We start from the raw sequence: 20,872 nt of genomic DNA on the forward strand, positions 1-20,872 counted from the left end.
CTTAAAAAGATGAGAGAGGCCTCTAATTTTCATCATAGGTACACTTCAACTACGACAGACAAAATGAGAAAAAGAATATCCAGAAAATCACATTGTAGGATTTTTAAGTAATTAATTAGCATTTTATTGCATTTTTCATATCTGGTTTCCGCTCAGGTTATGGATGTGTCACTTCAACTTTAAAGGTCCTAAATGATATCCCTGTAGATGGTGAACTAGCCCTGCTCCTGTAGTAGAAGGTGTAGTAGCCCTGCTCCTGTAGTAGAAGGTTTACTAACCCTATAGAAGGTGAAATAGCCCTGCTCCTGTAGTAGAAGGTTTACTAACCCTATAGATGGTGAACTAGCCCTGCTCCTGTAGTAGAAGGTGTAGTAGCCCTGCTCCTGTAGTAGAAGGTTTACTAACCCTATAGAAGGTGAAATAGCCCTGCTCCTGTAGTAGAAGGTGTAGTAGCCCTGCTCCTGTTGTAGAAGGTTTACTAACCCTATAGAAGGTGAAATAGCCCTGCTCCTGTAGTAGAAGGTGTAGTAGCCCTGCTCCTGGTGTAGAAGGTTTACTAACCCTATAGAAGGTGAAATAGCCCTGCTCCTGCACTAAGGTGTACTAGCCCTGCTCCTGTTGTAGAAGGTTTACCAGCCCTGCTCCTGCAATAGAAGGTGTACTAGACCTGCTACTGGTTGGTAGGTGATCAAATACTTATGTCATGCAATAAAATGCAAATTAATTACTTAAAAATCATACAATGTGATTTTCTGGATTTTTGCTTTATAGATTCCGTCTCTCCTATGAGAAAAAGTACTGACCTCTACATGCTTTGTAAGTAGGAAAACCTGCAAAATCGGCAGTGCATCAAATACTTGTTCTCCCCACTGTATATACAGTATATCACAAAAGTGAGTACACCCCTCACATTTTTGTAAATATTTGAGTATGTCTTTTCATGTGACAACACTGAAGAAAGGACACTTTGCTACAATGTAAAGTAGTGAGTGTACAGCTTGTATAACAGTGTAAATTTGCTGTCCCCTCAAAATAACTCAAAACACAGACATTAATGTCTAAACCGCTGGCAACAAAAGTGAGTACACCCCTAAGTGAAAATGTCCAAAGGGTTGTCTAGGGGTGTACTCATTTTTGTTGCCAGCGGTTTAGACATTAATGGCTGTTCATCTCACAATTAATGTAAATACTTTCTTAAAATAGATCAACATAACCATTTTTTTGTGAATACATTATCTTATTACACCGTTTAATTGGTATTTAGTATTTTATTAGGATCCCCATTAGCTGTTGTCGAAAGCAGGAGCTACTCTTCTTGGGGTCCCCGCAAAACATGACATAATACAGAACATCAATAAACAAGAAGAGCTCAAGGACAGAACTGCATAAATATAAAAACAGCACACATGGCCTACATATCAACACATACACACAAAATATCTAGGTCAAATAGGGGAGAGGCATTGTGGCGTGAGATGTTGCTTTATCCGTTTCTTTAAACCAGGTTTGCTGTTCATTTGAGAAATATGAGATGGAAGCGAGTTCCATGTAATGATGGTTCTATATAATACTCTACGCTTTCTTGAATTTGTTCTGGATTTGGGGACTGTGAAAACACCCCTGGTGGCATGTCTGGTGGGGTGTGTGTGTCAGAGTTGTGTATAAGTTGACCATGCAAACAATTTTGAATTTTCAACCCATTAATGTTTCTTGATGGAGTCACTCTCATCAACTCTTAGCAAAGAGAGACTGGCATCCATAGTATTTATATTATCCCTCAGATTACAATGAAGAGCAAGATGTTCTGTTCTGGGACAACTGCAGCTTAACTGGGTCTTTCTTTGCAGCACTTGACCACATGGCTGGACAATAATCAAGATAAGACTAAACTAAATCCTGTACTTGCTTTTTGGAGTGTGGTGTCAAAACAAAATATCTTTACTATGGACAGACCTCTCCCCAACCAATGAATCTATATGTTTTAACGATGACAGTTTACCATCTAAGGTAACAATAAGTAATTTAGTCTCCTCAACTTGTTCAACAGCCACACCATTCATTGCCAGATTCAGCTGAGGTGAAGTCTAAAACTTAGGGAAGGATTTGTACCAAATATAATGCTCTTAGATTCAGAGACCAGTTTATTACTGGCCAACCATTCCAAAATTGACTGCAACTCCTTGTTAAGGGTTTCAGTGACTTCATTAGCTGTGGTTGCTGACACGTATATGGTTGAATCATTAGCATACATGGACACACAGGCGTTGTGTTAATGCCAGTGGCAGTTCATTGGTCAAAACAGAAAAGAGTAGAGGGCCTAGACAGATGCCCTGCGGTACACCACATCCTGCATGTTTGACATTAGAGAGGCTTCCATTAAAGAGTCTGAGTTCTATTAGATAGATAGCTCTGAATTGACGATATGGCAGAGGTTGCATAGCCATAAAACATAAGTTCTTAACATCAGGTTATGGTCAATAATATCAAAGGCTGCTCTGAAAACTAACTGTACAGCTCCCAGAATCTTCTTACTATCAATTTCTTTCAACCAATCATCAGTAATTTGTGTAAGTGCAGTGCTGTGCCCCTGCCCAGTTATGTAAAATCCATAGATTAGGGCCTAATGAATTTATTTCAATTGACTGATTTCCTTATATGAACTGTAACTGAGTAAAATCGTTGAAATTGTTGCATGTTACGTTCATATTTTTGTTCAGTATAGCATTGTACGCCTTATTATTAACCAATATGGCATGTTCATGACAGTGTATCTGATTAGGTGAAACAATAAACAAACAATCTCTTTACAGAAATACATATCTTTTTAGTTAGATTATGCTTGAATTTCATACCACCATGACTTCATTTGAGTGCTCCCGTAAGCTTAGAGCTCAATCAGCATGTCATACAACAGTTCATTTTCACCTTTCTCTTCATATTGTATTCACTACATTCTGAATTTTAATATATAGCATTTTAACTAATGTTCATCTCAAATAATAAAGAAAAATGTTGATTAGAGAAGGAGAGATGTCCTACTCAAGTACTATATTATTTTATACGACAATAAGCTAAATGGTTAAGATATCATAATTCACATAAGTGGCAGTAGTCACAGATTGTGTTCCTCGTGGAGAGGAAATAGCCACAGCTATGCTTACTTATTAGTCATCTTCTAAATCAAGTATTTTTTTAAATTCAATGACTCTCTGCAGTAATTCAGCAAGGAATGTGAATTCGTATATTTGGAGTTCTGCCAATTCCCTGCCCATATTTTGCTGGTTAATCATTCTCTCTGCCTCCTGATACATTTTCTCAGTGAAGTGCTTTCCTCCATTTCCTGCCACCATGTCATCAATCTTCTTGATCAGCTCAACAACTTGACTTCTATTCCCATCTCTGTTGTTGAAAACATGGAATCTGTTGCCACATCGTTGAATCACCTCTTGAAGCTTTGGATGACCGTTGCTTACATACTTTTGTATTGTTTGACCCTGAAGTTCATCCCCACGAGTAAACAGTACAATCATGTGTTTGGAGGCCTCTGGTCCAAAGATTTCCTCCAGGGCCTCAATCGAATTCTGCTCCTCTTTGGTGAATCTGCCCACCTGGATCACCAGCAAGAAGACATGAGGACCAGGGCTTGAAACCTGAATACACTTCACTATCTCGTTTTTGATAACTGCAGCTTCTTTGCCTGTATCTAATATCCCTGGTGTATCCACCACATGAATCCACCTTTCACTCTCTCGAAGTTGATGCTTTTCACAAGTCCCAGTCACAGAGTTAGCGCTGGGATGAGATTTGAATATGTTTTTGCCCAAAATTGTGTTTCCAACAGCACTTTTCCCCACTCCAGTTTTCCCAATCATCACAATTCTCAGGTCAGGACCTGAAAAGAAAGAATTCATGCTTAGTGACCTATTCAGTAAAAAAACAAATGTCCTGTTAAACATTCTTCTTCTTGTGCTGGAAGAAATTTGATTCATACACTCAACAATGTTTCCTGTGTGAAACTAAAGAAACAATTGAAAAGCTACAGTATAGTTAGCTTTATATAACATTTTCTATCTTTTCTCATCAATACCTCTTCAATGGAACGTGCAAGAATTATATAAACGACATATTCTGAATCAGCTTTTAATAGTGAACAAGTTGCACCGCTTGTTTTTTCAATTTGTTGTCGTATTTTCTTTTTGGATACGAAATATAGCTGAAGTGTTTCTCTCCTCTCCTCTGTTGCTCTCCAAACGTGCAGAGAGCACCAGGTGCCCGTGGTTCCTGGCAGAGGGACTATAGAGGTCTGAGTGAGAGTAAGCTGTACTCTCATAGCCCAGGGAGAGGGCTGGCAGTGCAGCCAGGGAGTGTAGGTCTAGAGGTCTGGAGGTCTGTGGGGGAGAGGTCACCAGATCACCAGAGAGAAGGCCCATGTGAGTAGCTGTGTGAGTGACACTGTCCTTCACAGGGGCAGAGCAGGCATTTTCTGTAGAGATTGGCAGTTCTGAACCCATTTTTTGGCCTACTGGGCCTCTGGTGTGTGGAGGGCTGGCTGAGGAATGGTGCTGGGGCTGGGTGAGTGACACTCTCCTTCAGGGGCAGAGCAGGATCCCAGCCCCCTGGCCCTTTCTCTGGGGCAGGGAGTTGGTTGATGGAGTCCCCTGGCGACTGTACGTGTGTCGCCCCCTCCCTGTGCGGCCACAGGACTCCTTGACCCTCTCCCCCAACTCTGGGGCTCTGGAGCTCTCTCATTCAATTCAATGAAGCGGAGATAAAAGGCAGGAGTACCTATGACCCTCTTTAGATATCCAAAGATATCCCACTGCAACTTACAGCTTTTTTTCTTTCATAAAAGTCATTTGGTGGAAGTAATTTACGTTTTAAGGAAGTATCTTTTATTTAAAGTCCATTTGAATTAATTGAAAACCGCGAAAGTCAAAAATACTAAAGTAATTTCTGTACATACATGGCCCCTGATCCAATATCAGTTGGTTGTATTCATGAAAGTCATATGGGGTGGAAGGTATTGAAGATTAAAGGAAGTATTTTTTGGGACATATAATTCAATACATTTCATAGAAAAATAGCTAAAGTCAAAAACTACAAAAGTAATTCCCTTAGATTGTACAGACATGTCCCTGAACCAATAGCAGTTGGTTGTATTTGTGCAAGTGACATGGGGTGGAAGCTATTGAAGTTTTAAGAAAGTACTTCTCATGTAAATTCAATGAAAATGTATAAACAAAATAGACAAAGTCAAAAAATACTAAAGTAATTCCTATGGATTGGTGGTTGTGTTAATAAAAGTTATATGGCGTGGATGCTCCTGAAGTTACAGAAGTATTTTTCATATAAAGTAAAGCATATAACATAAATGTAACTTCATAGAAATAAGCCAAAGTCAAAGAATACAAAACTAATTGCCATAGATTGTATAGACAAGGTCCATGAACCCATAGCAGTTGGGTGCATTCATGAAAGTGATATGGGGTGGAAGCTATTGAAGTTTTAAGCAACTATTTTCTATTTATAATTCAAATTAAATTAATTGAAAATAGAACCCCCCCCAAAAAAAATAATTAAGAAAAAATAATTACATATGCAATGGATTGGACTGGTGAGATCTCTGAACCAATAGCAATACTTTTTTTATGAAACACAATTATCGGACAATTTGTGAAACATTATGTGAAACATCCTAAATTGTGGTGGATAATGTTGTTTCATGAAGAAAGTGGGCATTTCCCCCCCACCTTCTCGCCATTAAAGATAGTTAAGGAGGAAAATTATGCATTTTCAGCATGAATGGAGGATCCTTTATGTACGAGCCGGTCCACAGGGGACACGTGTATTACTGAATACCGGGAATGGGGATCAACCTAGAAGATCGAGCATAGTCGCTAGATCTGCACGATCACCTGCCTAGGCTAATATAAAGCTAACTTCACCTCATTGCAAAAAAGTGAAAGAAAGTCATTCTCACCTTCTGGTATAGAGCTGCCGCCACCCATCTTGTCTTAATAGAGTTGGATGAAGTGGAAAGGTGCAACTTGTCTGTGTTTTATCTATCAAGCTCCCTTAAAACCGCCCACACGATTGACCATACCTCTATTCAATTCAGTATATAAATGGGATGCGAAACATTCCTTTTAGACTTGCAGAGACGTGTTGAAAACCTCCCTATTCCTTTTTTCTTCAGGTTTCGTAATCCAGTGGCGATTGCTGCAAAACGAGCAGAGGAAAATGACAGGTAAGTGCAATTTTTCTCATTCTAAAATCATCAACCGCCATAAGCCACTATTTTACTTTTCATAAAGAGATGTCAACCCAGTAAATATATAATTTCTACTCTCATAATGTGTTCATACTTCTAAGGATCTATGTGATTTATTTAACAAAATTTAGTTTGAAGAACGTATTGACAAAATAACATAAAAAGTAGACACTGCTCCAAGGAGTTAAACAATGTGGACATATGGGCAACATTTTTCTCATTTAAACGCTGTACACCAAAGGCACATATCTCTGCAAAGTTGAGCTCACATCTGTTAAAAAAAATAACCTGCAAAGTTACAAATCTACAGTTTTAGTCATATGCCTATAACGCTTTTTGATAAAAACACCTATTTATTGGCCAGAATTGTACAATTGCTGAATCACTTCAGGTTGTGTTTTGTGCAGTGTTACACATTTTATTTTTAGGCTGGATACAGTTTAGTGTCTTTGGAAAACAGTCATTTTTTTCTGGAGTAATACATGATGAAAACAGGATTTTACTGGTGTGTAGCAGAAAGAAAATGTTGCTCAATATGGTTTAAATATGTTCTGGAATACTGTTCAAAATCAAATCAAATGTTATTTGTCACATGCGCTGAATACAACAGGTGTACAAAAGGTTCTCCAGAACCTAGTTAAAACATTCTCCCAGAAGGTGGGAATGATGTGCTTCAACACCTGCATTGCTTGCTGTTTGGGGTTTTAGGCTGGGTTTCTGTACAGCACTTTGAGATATCAGCTGATGTACAAAGGGCTATATAAATACATTTGATTTGATTTGTGTAGTAGACCTTACAGTGAAATGCTTACTTACAAGCCCTTAACCAACAATGCAGTTTAAACAATATTAATAAGAATAAGAAATAAAAGTAACAAGTAGTTAAAGAGCAGCAGTAAAATAACAATAGTGAGACTATATACAGGGGGTACCGCTACAGAGTCAATGTGCAGAGGCACCGGTTAGTTGAGGTTTGGTAACATTTTTAGACTCAATTGTGTGTCCCTTGCAATGGTATAACATTACGATCTAAGACTGTTCTTATTGTTTTAACTAGGTTCTGGAGAAAAATTAACCATCGTTCTGTTTGGAAAGAAAGGAGCTCCAAAGAGTTCAATAGGAAATCTAATCCTACAGAAAACCGATAGAGATGGTTTTACCCATGATACGGAACTATGTGAGCGGAGAGAGAATCAATTATATGCTGCAATCAACACCCCAGACATGTTTGGAGAAGGCAATAATTCAGACCAGCAAATTATCGACTGTATGGCACTTTCATACCCCGGCCTTCATATATCCCTGCTTGTGATTCAAGATAGGCATGATACACCAGAGGAGGTTAAACAGCAAGTTGTTCACCTACAAGATACCTTTGGAGAAAATATTACAGCAAACATGATAGTTATGTTACCATGCAGGGATGAGATCTTTGCACTGGAACGTAATATCAATCAAAACATAAAATATCCCCTGGAAGTCTTGAACAATTATAATGATCTGCACAAAAAGTTACCAATGGACCGTAAGTTCTTCAAGTACACATACGAAAACTACAGTGAAGGTGTTGTACTAAAAAGAAAGGAAACACTGTCGGAAAAGAGAAAGCCCCAAAGGATGTAAGACTAAATTACATTAATTACATTTTCTTTTTTTTCTAATATTGTCAAAGTCACTAAAAGCGATTATACATGTGTTATGGTGTACTTAGGCCTATTGACTATGATGGTCATCCTGGAAAAGAGTTCAGAGGAACAAGATTCAGAGACCAATCAAAACCACAAGATGAGAGGTAAAATCAAATGACATTCAATACATTCTCTAATATTGTCAAAATCACTAAAAGCTATTATATATTTGTTATGGTGTACTTAGGTCTATTGACTATGATGGTCATCCTGGAAAAGAGTTCAGAGGAACAAGATTCAGGGACCAATCAAAACCACAAGATGAGATGTAAGACCAAATGACATTCAATACATTATTTATTTTCTAATATTGTCAAAATCACTAAAAGCTATTATATATTTGTTACGGTGTACTTAGGTCTATTGACTATGATGGTCATCATGGAAAAGAGTTCAGAGGAACAAGATTCAGGGACCAATCAAAACCACAAGATGAGATGTAAGACCAAATGACATTCAATACATTATTTATTTTCTAATATTGTCAAAATCACTAAAAGCTATTATATATTTGTTACGGTGTACTTAGGTCTATTGACTATGATGGTCATCATGGAAAAGAGTTCAGAGGAACAAGATTCGGGGACCAATCAAAACCACAAGATGAGATGTAAGACTAAATTACATTAATTACATTTTCTTTTTTCTAATATTGTCAAAGTCACTAAAAGCGATTATACATGTGTTATGGTGTACTTAGGTCTATTGACTATGATGGTCATCCTGGAAAAGAGTTCAGAGGAACAAGATTCAGAGACCAATCAAAACCACAAGATGAGAGGTAAAATCAAATGACATTCAATACATTCTCTAATATTGTCAAAATCACTAAAAGCTATTATATATTTGTTATGGTGTACTTAGGTCTATTGACTATGATGGTCATCCTGGAAAAGAGTTCAGAGGAACAAGATTCGGGGACCAATCAAAACCACAAGATGAGATGTAAGACCAAATGACATTCAATACATTATTTATTTTCTAATATTGTCAAAATCACTAAAAGCTATTATATTGTAACAACCGTGGGTTTAGAAGCGTGGATATCGAACTGCTCCCTGCCTGTTTCATTACATTGGTGTCAGAAGTGATCGGACCTTGTGGCATTCAATACATTCTTTATTTTCTATTTTCTAATTTGACCAAATTCCATTTTCTTTATTTTCTAACATTGTCAAAGGTACTAAAATCTATTATTTGTCATGGTTGTATACTTTAGGTTCAGTGATCCTGGCAGATCTCACGATGGGCCGGCAAGCAGATCTGGAAACTCAAAGACTGGTAAGCCCCAGGGTAGAATTGACTCAATAAGTGAAATCTTTACCACAAGCTATACTAGCCTGCATTGCGTTTTTATATCAAGCCACAAGTTTAACTGTAGAACTCCTTGCGCTATGCAATACAAAATACACTATATGCTTTTTAACATTTCTAAACATTTGGCTAATTTAACTCATGCACATTCCGCTGTATTTTTTGACATCAGTATAAAAATAACAAAATTTAGTTGACTATCCTCGCACCCATTTGAATCACATTCGGGCTAACAAAAATCTATAAATTATAAGTAATATCCTGTTCTCACTTTTTAAATATAGAACCTAAATCAATTTAAGAGCATCAGTAAACTAATTGAGAAGCAAGGTATATTGAAGCTGGATGAAACCATGTCTAACTCGATTGCTGCTATTATTGTTTCACCAGGTAAAAGAAACTATGAAAGCGATCCCAGCAACATTTTGAACATTGTGCTACTGGGACAGACAGGAACTGGAAAGAGCAGAAGTGGAAACACAATCCTGAGGAAAAACATTTTCCCATCAAGTGCAAGCTCTGTAACAGTTACAAAAGAGTGTCATGTAGAAAATATGAAGATGGGAGGGACAGAGGTTAGGGTCATTGATACCCCAGATTTCTTTGATGATTGTCTTAAACAACCAAGCAAACACATTGCGGATTGCATAAAGTGGTGTCAGACAGGGTTGAGTGTGTACTTACTGGTGATTCAGATTGGCCGATTCACAGATGGTGAACGAGGGATCTTGAAACAATTGAAAGGTATCTTCTCTGACATGGAACGATTTAAAGAGAGAACATGTGTCCTCTTTACTAATGGAGAGGACCTCAAACATATGAGCCTTGACACGTTCATCAATCAGGCTGACACTCACCTGAAAGAAATAGTAAGTTGCTGTGGGAACAAACATGTGTTCAAAAACACAAAGACAGACTACCAGCAGGTGATTGAGCTGATGGAGAAAATATACAAGTTACTGGGCAATGATCAAATGTCTCGTGACTTTGAGGACTGGAAAACAAAACATACAGATGACAAGTGTACAGTGAGTTAACTTAGATCCCAGGGACAAAACTGAATTAATGTCACCAAATGATTGTTTAAGTCACATCATTGTAACATCAGAAGAATCTAAGACCGTGATGCAAAACAATTGATCTAAAATGTTCTAAACTGAGAATGAATATACAGGTGTAGGATCTTAATTTGACCACCCTTTTGCAGGAGATCTTTCGTGTAATGCAGGAACATTTAAAATGTGTAATATATTTGAGGTTTTAAAAGTTTGTCATTTCCACTTTTACATTTCAGACTTGGTTTTCCCTTACGAAAATGTATCAACCCCTTCAACCATGTCCATTAATTATAATCCACATGATAATTTACATTTCCTATTGCTGCTGCGGCAAACACGCTCAAATTAAGATCCTACATCTGTATACTGTATTTCAGCTGAATGGCATGAACTGTTTTATTTCACTTTCCAGTTATTAAGTATGAGTGACTGCATCTGTAGTGTAATTTAAGATTTCCTTTTGTTAACTTCTGTCAGTTATGTAGATTTATGGAGACTTATTTGACCCAAAATGGTTAGAACATTTTTGTGACTTGATTCACTGTTGTTTTAAGAATCTGTCAGATCACAAACAACTTTGTTTTTAAATTGAGCAACTTTGAGATTCTGTGCATAATGAAAAGTGCCATATAAAATGAATCAATTATTATTACTATTATTATTATAATGTGGCTTATTTCCTAATGATGAACCACAGGAATGTAACTGCATACATTCAAACAATAACTTACCTTCTGTGGAGTGAATCAGAAAAATATGTTGTGTTTTCTAATGACAATGACTTTTCTTTTTGACTTACATTATGCTGTGTTGTTAGTCACACAGGAGTCATCTTGATTTGTTACATAAGGAAATTAAATGTTGGACTTAACTGTAAAAAAAAAAAACGTCATAATTTACTGTGGTAAACCTTTGTAAAGTTGAGCATACAAATAAACTATGGACATGTATACAAATAATTATCCTGGTGTTATTTAATCATGTTAAAATCTCTTATGACAATATGCATTAGTGGTGCGCGGGTCAGCTTGCTTGTTTAATTGCTTATAACCCATCCGCAACCGCCTGACTATACGTGATAAAGTGAAAATCTGATGCCTGCACCTGACCATAACCCGCTAATATGGAAAATGCCTGTAGGCTACAGTCAGAAGGTGTAACGATTTTCTGACATGGGGTACAGGATATTTTTTTGCCTGATTTAGATATGTTTCTGCTTATCATTTCTGACATTTTGGTAGACTATTTGTTAGTCAAATTGTCTATAATTAGATACATGCATCTTCTCTTCTGTCAGTAGGCTTATATGTTCCCCTAGAAGACTAAATAAACCCTTGCTCACCAGTATAATGTCATCAATCAATAGAATAAATGCTTCAAACTAGTTGACAATGGTAAAGTTGTCACACCCTGATCTGTTTCACCTGTCCTCGTTATTGTCTCCACCCCCTCGAGGTGTCGCTTGTTTTCCCCAGTGTATTTATTCCTGTGTTTCCTGTCTCTCTGTGCCAGTTCGTCTTGTATGTTTCCAAGCCTGCCAGCGGTTTTTCCCGGTTTCCTGCTTTGCCTTTTCTCCTTTTTCTAGTCCTCCCGGTTTTGACCCTTGCCTGTTTCTGGACTCTGTACCCGCCTGCCTGACCATTCTGTCTGCCCTGACCTTGAGCCTGCCTACCACTCTGTACCTCCTGGACTCTGATCTGGTTATGATCTTTTGCCTGTCCACGACCATTATCTTGCCTGCCCCTTTGGATTTATTAAACATCTTAAACTCCAACCATCTGCCTCCTGTGTCTGCATTTGGGTCTCGCCTTGATAAAAGTTTTCTGTCATCTCTGCTTCTTTTGCGGAGCAAAGACATTTATGGACATTTTTAAATGGAAAGATTTGCTGTACAAAATGTCCAAATGACATCAGTTTAATGGGTTGCAAGGAAATATAAAGCTGTGAAAACAACCCAACATGTTTCTGATAATAGTTTAAAGTTGTAATGTCACATGCACAAGTACAGTGAAATGCCTTTCCTTCAACCCAACAATGTAATACTAGAAAAAACACAAGAAATATGAAGAACACAATAAGTAAGTAAGCATCCTATATACAGGGTCAGTTCCAATACCATATTTATAATGTGCAGGGATACTGGTGTGATGGAGGTAGATATGTATAGGGGAAAGGTGACTAGGCAACAGGATATAAGATTAACAGAGTAACAGCAGCTTGTATGTGAGTGGGTGTGTATAATCAGTATAAATGTATGTGTTGACTTCCGGCGCCGACAGAGATGGCCGCCTCGCTTCGCGTTCCTAGGAAACTATGCAGTTTTTTGTTTTTTTACGTGTTATTTCTTACATTAGTACCCCAGGTCATCGTAGGTTTCATTACATACAGTCGAGAAGAACTACTGAATATAAGATCAGCGTCAACTCACCATCAGTACGACCAAGAATATGTTTTCCGCGACGCGGATCCTGTGTTCTGCCTTACAAACAGGTCAACGGAATTGATTCCATGCAGCGACCCCAAAAAACTACTTCGTAAAAGAGGGAAACGTAGCGGTCTTCTGGTCAGACTCCGGACACGGACTCCCTAGCATTCTTCTTGCCAATGTCCAGTCTCTTGACAACAAGGTTGATGAAATCCGAGCAAGGGTAGCATTCCAGAGGGACATCAGAGACTGTAACGTTCTCTGCTTCACGGAAACATGGCTCACTGGAAAGACGCTATCCGGGCGGTGCAGCCAACGGGTTTCCCACGCATCGCGCCGACAGAAACAAACATCTTTCTGGTAAGAAGAGTGGCGGGGGCGTATGCCTCATGACTAACGAGACATGGTGTGATGAAAGAAACATACAGGAACTCAAATCCTTCTGTTCACCTGATTTAGAATTCCTCACAATCAAATGTAGACTGCATTATCTACCAAGAGAATTCTCTTCGATTATAATCACAGCCGTATATATTCCCCCCCAAGCAGACACATCGATGGCTCTGAACAAACTTTATTTAACTCTTTGAAAACTGGAAACCATTTATCCGGAGGCTGCATTCATTGTAGCTGGGGATTTTAACAAAGCTAATCTGAAAACAAGACTCCCTAAATTTTATCAGCATATCGATTGCGCAACCAGGGGTGGTAAAACCTTGGATCATTGTTACTCTAACTTCCGCGACGCATATAAGGCCCTGCCCCGCCCCCCTTTCGGAAAAGCTGACCACGACTCCATTTTGTTGATCCCTGCCTACAGACAGAAACTTAAACAAGAGGCTCCCACGCTGAGGTCTGTCCAACGCTGGTCCGACCATGCTGACTCCACACTCCAAGACTGCTTCCATCACGTGGACTGGGACATGTTTCGTATTGCGTCAGATAACAATATTGACGAATACGCTGATTTGGTGTGCGAGTTCATTAGAACGTGCGTTGAAGATGTCGTTCCCATAGCAACGATAAAAACATTCCCTAACCAGAAACCGTGGATTGATGGCAGCATTCGCGTGAAACTGAAAGCACGAACCACTGCTTTTAATCAGGGCAAGGTGTCTGGTAACATGACCGAATACAAACAGTGCAGCTATTCCCTCCGCAAGGCTATCAAACAAGCTAAGCGTCAGTACAGAGACAAAGTAGAATCTCAATTCAACGGCTCAGACACAAGAGGCATGTGGCAGGGTCTACAGTCAATCACGGACTACAAGAAGAAACCCAGCCCAGTCACGGACCAGGATGTCTTGCTCCCAGGCAGACTAAATAACTTTTTGCCCGCTTTGAGGACAATACAGTGCCACTGACACGGCCTGCAACGAAAACATGCGGTCTCTCCTTCACTGCAGCCGAGGTGAGTAAGACATTTAAACGTGTTAACCCTCGCAAGGCTGCAGGCCCAGACGGCATCCCCAGCCGCGCCCTCAGAGCATGCGCAGACCAGCTGGCCGGTGTGTTTACGGACATATTCAATCAATCCCTATACCAGTCTGCTGTTCCCACATGCTTCAAGAGGGCCACCATTGTTCCTGTTCCCAAGAAAGCTAAGGTAACTGAGCTAAACAACTACCGCCCGTAGCACTCACTTCCGTCATCATGAAGTGCTTTGAGAGACTAGTCAAGGACCATATCACCTCCACCCTACCTGACACCCTAGACCCACTCCAATTTGCTTACCGCCCAAATAGGTCCACAGACGATGCAATCTCAACCACACTGCACACTGCCCTAACCCATCTGGACAAGAGAAATACCTATGTGAGAATGCTGTTCATCGACTACAGCTCGGCATTCAACACCATAGTACCCTCCAAGCTCGTCATCAAGCTCGAGACCCTGGGTCTCGACCCCGCCCTGTGCAACTGGGTACTGGACTTCCTGACGGGCCGCCCCCAGGTGGTGAGGGTAGGCAACAACATCTCCTCCCCGCTGATCCTCAACACGGGGCCCCCAAGGGTGCGTTCTGAGCCCTCTCCTGTACTCCCTGTTCACCCACGACTGCGTGGCCACGCACGCCTCCAACTCAATCATCAAGTTTGCGGACGACACAACAGTGGTAGGCTTGATTACCAACAATGACGAGACGGCCTACAGGGAGGAGGTGAGGGCCCTCGGAGTGTGGTGTCAGGAAAATAACCTCACACTCAACGTCAACAAAACTAAGGAGATGATTGTGGACTTCAGGAAACAGCAGAGGGAACACCCCCCCTATCCACATCGATGGAACAGTAGTGGAGAGGGTAGCAAGTTTTAAGTTCCTCGGCATACACATCACAGACAAACTGAATTGGTCCACTCACACAGACAGCGTCGTGAAGAAGGCGCAGCAGCTCCTCTTCAACCTCAGGAGGCTGAAGAAATTCGGCTTGTCACCAAAAGCACTCACAAACTTCTACAGATGCACAATCGAGAGCATCCTGGCGGGCTGTATCACCGCCTGGTACGGCAACTGCTCCGCCCTCAACCGTAAGGCTCTCCAGAGGGTAGTGAGGTCTGCACCTCTGCAAACTACCTGCCCTCCAGGACACCTACACCACCCGATGTTACAGGAAGGCCATAAAGATCATCAAGGACATCAACCACCCGAGCCACTGCCTGTTCACCCCGCTATCATCCAGAAGGCGAGGTCAGTACAGGTGCATCAAAGCTGGGACCGAGAGACTGAAAAACAGCTTCTATCTCAAGGCCATCAGACTGTTAAACAGCCACCACTAACATTGAGTGGCTGCTGCCAACACACTGACATTGACACTGACCCAACTCCAGCCACTTTAATAATGGGAATTGATGGGAAATTATGTAAATATATCACTAGCCACTTTAAACAATGCTACCTTATATAATGTTACTTACCCTACATTATTCATCTCATATGCATACGTATATACTGTACTCTATATCATCGACTGCATCCTTATGTAATACATGTATCACTAGCCACTTTAACTATGCCACTTTGTTTACTTTGTCTACATACTCATCTCATATGTATATACTGTACTCGATACCATCTACTGTATGCTGCCCTGTACCATCACTCATTCATATATCCTTATGTACATATTCTTTATCCCCTTACACTGTGTATAAGACAGTAGTTTTGGAATTGTTAGTTAGATTACTTGTTGGTTATCACTGCATTGTCGGAACTAGAAGCACAAGCATTTCGCTACACTCGCATTAACATCTGCTAACCATGTGTATGTGACAAATAAAATTTGATTTGATTTCATTTGATTTGCATCTTATGTGTGAGTGAGCAGATGATGGAGTGAGTGTGTAGGGCCCTGTGAGTGTGTAGGGCCCTGTGAGTGTCCATAGAGACAGTGTAAAAATAAAAGGTCAATAAAGATACAAGGTTAACTCAGATAGTCCATGTCGCTATTTATCAGTCTTAATGCATGGGGATAGAAGCTGTTCAAGAGCTTGTTGTTTTGATGATTTGATGCACTGGTACCATTTTCTGTGCGGAAGCAGAGAGAATAGTCTATGGCTTGGGTGATTGGATTCTTTAACGATTCTCCGGGCCTTCCTACCACACTGCCTGATATAGAGGTCCTGGATGGCAGGGAGCTTGGCCCCAGTGATGTACTGGGCTGTTCGCATCACCCTCTGTAGCACCATGCGATCAAGGGAGGTGCTATTGGAAAGGGAAAGGGGGATACCTAGTCAGTTGTCCAACTGAATGTATTCAACTGAAATGTGTCTTCCGCATTAAACCCTCTGAATCAGAGAGGTGCGGGGGGCTGCCATAATTGACATCCACGGTGCCCGGGGAACAGTGGGTTAACTGCCTTGCTCAGAGGCAGAACAACAGATTTTTACCTTGTCAGCTCTGGGATTTGATCCAGCAAACTTCCGGTTACTGCCCCACTGCTCTAACCACTATTGCCATACCAGGCAGTGATGCAGCCACTCAAGATGCTCTCAATGGTACAGCTGTATAACTTTTAGAGGATTTGAGGGCCCATGCCAAACTGCAGCCCAGTCGATGTGGATGGGTGCGTGCTCGCCTCCAGTTTCCTGTGGTCAATCAGCTCCTTGGTCTTACTGATGATGAGGAAGAGGTTGTTGTTCTGGCCCCACACTGCCAGGTCACTGACCTCCCTGTAGGCTCATCATCGCCGATGATCAGGCCTACCACCGCAGTGTCGTCAGAAAACGTAATGATGGTGTTGGAGTCAGGTGTGGCCACGCGGTCTTGAGTGAACAGGGTTTATAGGAGGGGACTAAGCACACTCCTCTGTGGGGCCCCTGTCTTGAGGGTCAGCGTGGCGTAGGTGATGTTGCTTACCTTCACCACCTGGGTGGTAGTCATTGTGACATGAAGTCTTAGGAACAGGAATGACGATGTTCATCTTAAAACGTGGGGATTACAGACTGGGACAAGGAGAAGTTGAGCATGACTGTGAATATGCTTGCCAGCTGTTCTGAGCATGCTCTGCGAACACGCCCTCGAATACCGTCGGGGCCCGCGGCCTTGAGGGTGTTGACCTAATTAAAGACGTTTCTCACGTCGGCCTTGGAGAGTGTGATCACCCAATTCTCTGGGTCGGTGACGGCCTGCCTAGTTAAATAAAGGTTAATAAATAAAATAAAATAAATGGCCCTAATACCCGGCACAATGTTGTTGTCATAGCTTGTGTCGTGTCTGGACTATCATTAAATATGAAGACTTATTTATTCTCTAGGTTTAATTATTACGTGATTAAACTAATCATGTAAACATTCATTAACTAGGAAGTCAGGCACCACGGAAAATGTTGAGATTTTTATCATTTTCCAAATATAACTTTTCAGATATTTTAATATCTGATCGATTAGTCATTCTCATGAATGTATTATTACCTCATCAGTTCTCATTCCAAACTTATCTGCACGAACCCTAGTTTCCATAATGAATCATATAAATTGGCTTAATTATTAATTCACTAACTAACTAAATAATCACAGAAATACATAACAAACAAACAGTAGATATTGGTTACTAACAATGATAGAAAAGTCCCTAGTGGGCTAAGCCGATATGACGGCTTGGTAGACATAGGAAAGGGATGGGGACTGAGAAAGAGCGGGAAAGACAAAATTGATTCACTACACACAGTGGATAATTGTACTCATGAACATGCTAATACTTTTCACATGAACCGCTGCTCATTCTGAAATTAGAAATTACAATGTACATATTTACATATTTACGCCTGTATGTCGTTGTTGTCTCTCCGGTGAAGACACTCGATCGTCCTGTAGAGTTCATCAGTCTCTGGTTAACTTTCACAGAAGTCACAAGGTGGTTAGAATGGATACTTCAGAGTACCATTCGAAAATGTTCTCAAAGAATAGATGCTTCGGCGGTTGTCGGTATTCTCGTTCAAGGTTTACGTAATTTCTAGCTGCAGATGAGTAATTTGTGTCATCTAGAATTTCTCACTTATTCTGTAGTGATCGATAGTCTCAGAGTTGAACCATTTCCAGCCGTGTTGCCAACACTGCGCGCGGTCTGGTTTTATGGTCTATAGAATTGTAGCCATTCCAAAGTGGGGACTCTGTCCCGGAGTTCTCTGACTTAATGTATATTTTGTAAGATGGTGTTTTATACCCCTTTATACTGAAAGGGGCAGTTCTATGATGCCTAATGTGATGTCTGGGCTCACGGGGGTGTGGCCACTGACTAGTTAAAACTTTTATATGAGGAACAATACTATATGAAGAACAATACTGGGCATCATTCTCTCTCCTTCCTTCCATCCAAGACATCAATTATTGTTGAACATGGAACGAGGAAGAGCTCGGTTTTGATTGTTTGGAAAGTTTGTTGTTTGAAAGTATATTGGAAGGTTCTTGGTAGCTGCCTAGCTTCTAAGTTTGGATCCCGCGACGCAGTTGGCATCAGTTGCTAGGACTGCTTGTTTCTTTCCAGTGATCCTGCCGACCAAGGACGGGTTCAGGTTATCTGGTTCAGGTTGTTAATCAACCTACCAAGGTCTTTACAAACACTAAAGGAACAAGATCATCCACATGTATCAATCACATTTTTACTAATACTGTAGAACTTTGTTCTAAAGCTATATCTGTACCCATTGGATGCAGTGAACACAATATAGTGGCTATATCCAGGAAAGCCAAGGTTCCGACAGCTGGGCCTAAAATAGTGTATAAGAGATCATACGCAAGATTTTGCTGTGACTCTTATGTGGATGATGTTAAAAATATTTGTTGGTCTGATGTGATTAGCGAGGAGCATCCAGACTGCACTTGATGACTCTGTCCCGGGGCAAGCACCAGTTAGTCTGGAGGTAGCCTACAATACCTATTTTGCCGTCAGAGGGGCTTGCAACGTCTCCCTAAGGCCCTTCTGCTATCCTGCTAGCCCCAGCCTGCTGGCTGTCTGAATCGCCGTGTCTCCAGCTCGCCTAGCTACTCACTGGACCCTATGATCACTCGGCTACGCATGCCTCTCCCTAATGTCAATATGCCTTGTCCATTGCTGTTTTGGTTAGTGATTATTGTCTTATTTCACTGTAGAGCCTCCAGCCCTGCTCGATATGCCTTAGCCCTTTTTCCCACCGCCCATACATGCGGTGACCTCACCTGGTTTAAATGGTGTCTCTAGAGACAAAACTTCTCTCATCATCACTCAATGCCTAGGTTTACCTCCACTGTATTCACATCCTACCATACCCTTGTCTGTACATTATGACTTGAATCTATTCTTCCACGCCCAGAAACCTGCTCCTTTTACTCTCTGTTCAGAACGCACTGGACGACCAGTTCTTATAGCCTTTAGCCGTACCCTTATCCTACTCCTCCTCTGTTCCTCTTGTGATGTAGAGGTTAATCCAGGCCCTGCAGCTCCTAGCTCCACTCACATTCCCCAAGCGCTCTCACTTGTTGACTTCTGTAACCGTAAACATTAGAAGCCTCCTCCCTAAGTTTGATTTATTCACTGCTTTAGCACACTCTGCCAACCCGGATGTCCTAGATGTGTCTGAATCCTGGCTTAAGAAGGCCACCAAAAATCCAGAATTTTAATAACATTTACAGTAAAAGTCGACAACAAAGCGTATTTCAATTGTTTCCAGCAGCACAGTTACAGTCACCAATGCTCTGAATAACATGACAATAGCCTGGCCAGCTCTGCTAGGGTGAGTAAAATGGTCAGAATGGGGTGTTCTCTCATTGTGTCTGGAAGTAGCTAGCCAGTTAGTTTGGGTGCTTGACTGTCGTTGGGAGGTCAGAGCTTTCGGATCAACCATACTTATTGACCAGAGTGTCCAGTGTGCGCTCTGAATGCGAAACTCTCTGAATTTACAAACGGACAATCTGACTGCACAGTTGCAGTCACCAAAGCTCTGCTAGGGTGAGTACTGTTCAGTGAGCTGTTCTCTCTCTCTTAGATGTCTGGAAGTAGCTGGCAAATTAGCACAGAATGCTCAGATCAACCCTTAAAGAGATGGGTGGGGCTAAGGCTTAAGAGGGTATAAACACTGAAGGGCTCTCCAATAGTAGTACCAAAACATTGAAAGACGGCTTTCTCAAAAGTGAGTTCACAAGTTAATCAGCTTTCAAAGCATAATTACTTTCCCATTGTTTCCTCAAATGCAGTAAATTACATACCGTTTTGTAGCTCTGAGTCTCTATTTTATCCAATGTAAAAAACAGAAATTCAAATTTTGCTACATAAGACCGAATCCAGGTGGTGAGTCACAAATGGAGAAAGTTCAGCACTGTTTCTATTCTCCCTATTCTCCCTCCCTGTTTCTATTCTCCCTGGAGTGGCCGTCCAGCAAAGACGATTGCAAGAGCACAGTGCAGAATGCTTAATGAGGTTAAGAATAAAACTAGAGTGTCAGCTAAAGACTTACAGAAATATCTGGAACATGCTATCATCTCTGTTGACGAGTCTACGATAAGTAAAACACTGAACAAGAATGATGTTCATGGGAGGACACCACGGAAGAAGCCACTGCTGTCCAAAAAACATTGCTGCACGTCTGAAGTTTGCAAAGGTGCACCTGGATGTTCCACAGCGCTACTGGCAAAATATTCTGAGGACAGA

At 40.8% G+C, this 20,872-nt stretch overlaps 2 protein-coding genes across 9 annotated transcripts; one reads left to right on the forward strand and one right to left on the reverse strand.

Annotated features, from left to right (window-relative positions):
• Positions 1 to 1,248: 1,248 nt before the first annotated feature.
• LOC127924343 (GTPase IMAP family member 7-like) lies at positions 1,249 to 6,120 on the reverse strand. Its single transcript, XM_052508944.1, has 2 exons — positions 5,981 to 6,120; positions 1,249 to 3,892 (listed from the first exon to the last, which is right to left on the reverse strand). The coding sequence occupies exons 1-2, from the start codon at positions 6,006 to 6,008 to the stop codon at positions 3,165 to 3,167; spliced, it is 756 nt and encodes a 251-aa protein (XP_052364904.1). The 5' UTR covers positions 6,009 to 6,120; the 3' UTR covers positions 1,249 to 3,164.
• Positions 6,121 to 11,301, forward strand: LOC118378122 (GTPase IMAP family member 8-like). Of its 8 annotated transcripts, XM_035765060.2 has the most exons (10): positions 6,123 to 6,247; positions 7,329 to 7,890; positions 7,983 to 8,063; positions 8,147 to 8,227; positions 8,318 to 8,398; positions 8,489 to 8,569; positions 8,660 to 8,740; positions 8,824 to 8,904; positions 9,179 to 9,240; positions 9,664 to 9,864. In XM_035765060.2, exons 3-10 carry the CDS (start codon positions 7,994 to 7,996, stop codon positions 9,700 to 9,702), a joined length of 576 nt encoding a protein of 191 aa, XP_035620953.2. In that variant the 5' UTR covers positions 6,123 to 6,247; positions 7,329 to 7,890; positions 7,983 to 7,993; the 3' UTR covers positions 9,703 to 9,864. The 8 variants fall into 8 exon arrangements, with proteins under 8 accessions (XP_035620954.2, XP_052364902.1, XP_052364903.1 ...); XM_035765061.2 differs by lacking the exon at positions 8,660 to 8,740 and having other exon boundaries at positions 6,121 to 6,247; XM_052508942.1 differs by lacking the exon at positions 8,489 to 8,569 and having other exon boundaries at positions 6,121 to 6,247.
• The last annotated feature ends 9,571 nt before the right edge of the window (positions 11,302 to 20,872 follow it).

The sequence above is a fragment of the Oncorhynchus keta genome, unplaced genomic scaffold (genome assembly GCF_023373465.1).
Source record: "Oncorhynchus keta strain PuntledgeMale-10-30-2019 unplaced genomic scaffold, Oket_V2 Un_contig_3968_pilon_pilon, whole genome shotgun sequence".
Taxonomy (NCBI): Eukaryota; Metazoa; Chordata; class Actinopteri; order Salmoniformes; family Salmonidae; genus Oncorhynchus; species Oncorhynchus keta.

What these genes read in the sequence shown, in the direction of transcription:
- LOC127924343 (XM_052508944.1), bottom strand. Translation starts at nt 6,008, where the DNA reads ATGGGTGGCGGCAGCTCTATACCAGAAG. An exon ending in CGGCAGCTCTATACCAGAAG is followed by an intron (nt 3,893 to 5,980) that starts GTGAGAATGACT and finishes CTTTCTTTTCAG; the next exon opens with GTCCTGACCTGAGAATTGTG.
- LOC118378122 (XM_035765062.2), top strand. An exon ending in TCAAAACCACAAGATGAGAT is followed by an intron (nt 8,228 to 9,178) that starts GTAAGACCAAAT and finishes TGTATACTTTAG; the next exon opens with GTTCAGTGATCCTGGCAGAT. An exon ending in ATCTGGAAACTCAAAGACTG is followed by an intron (nt 9,241 to 9,663) that starts GTAAGCCCCAGG and finishes TTGTTTCACCAG; the next exon opens with GTAAAAGAAACTATGAAAGC.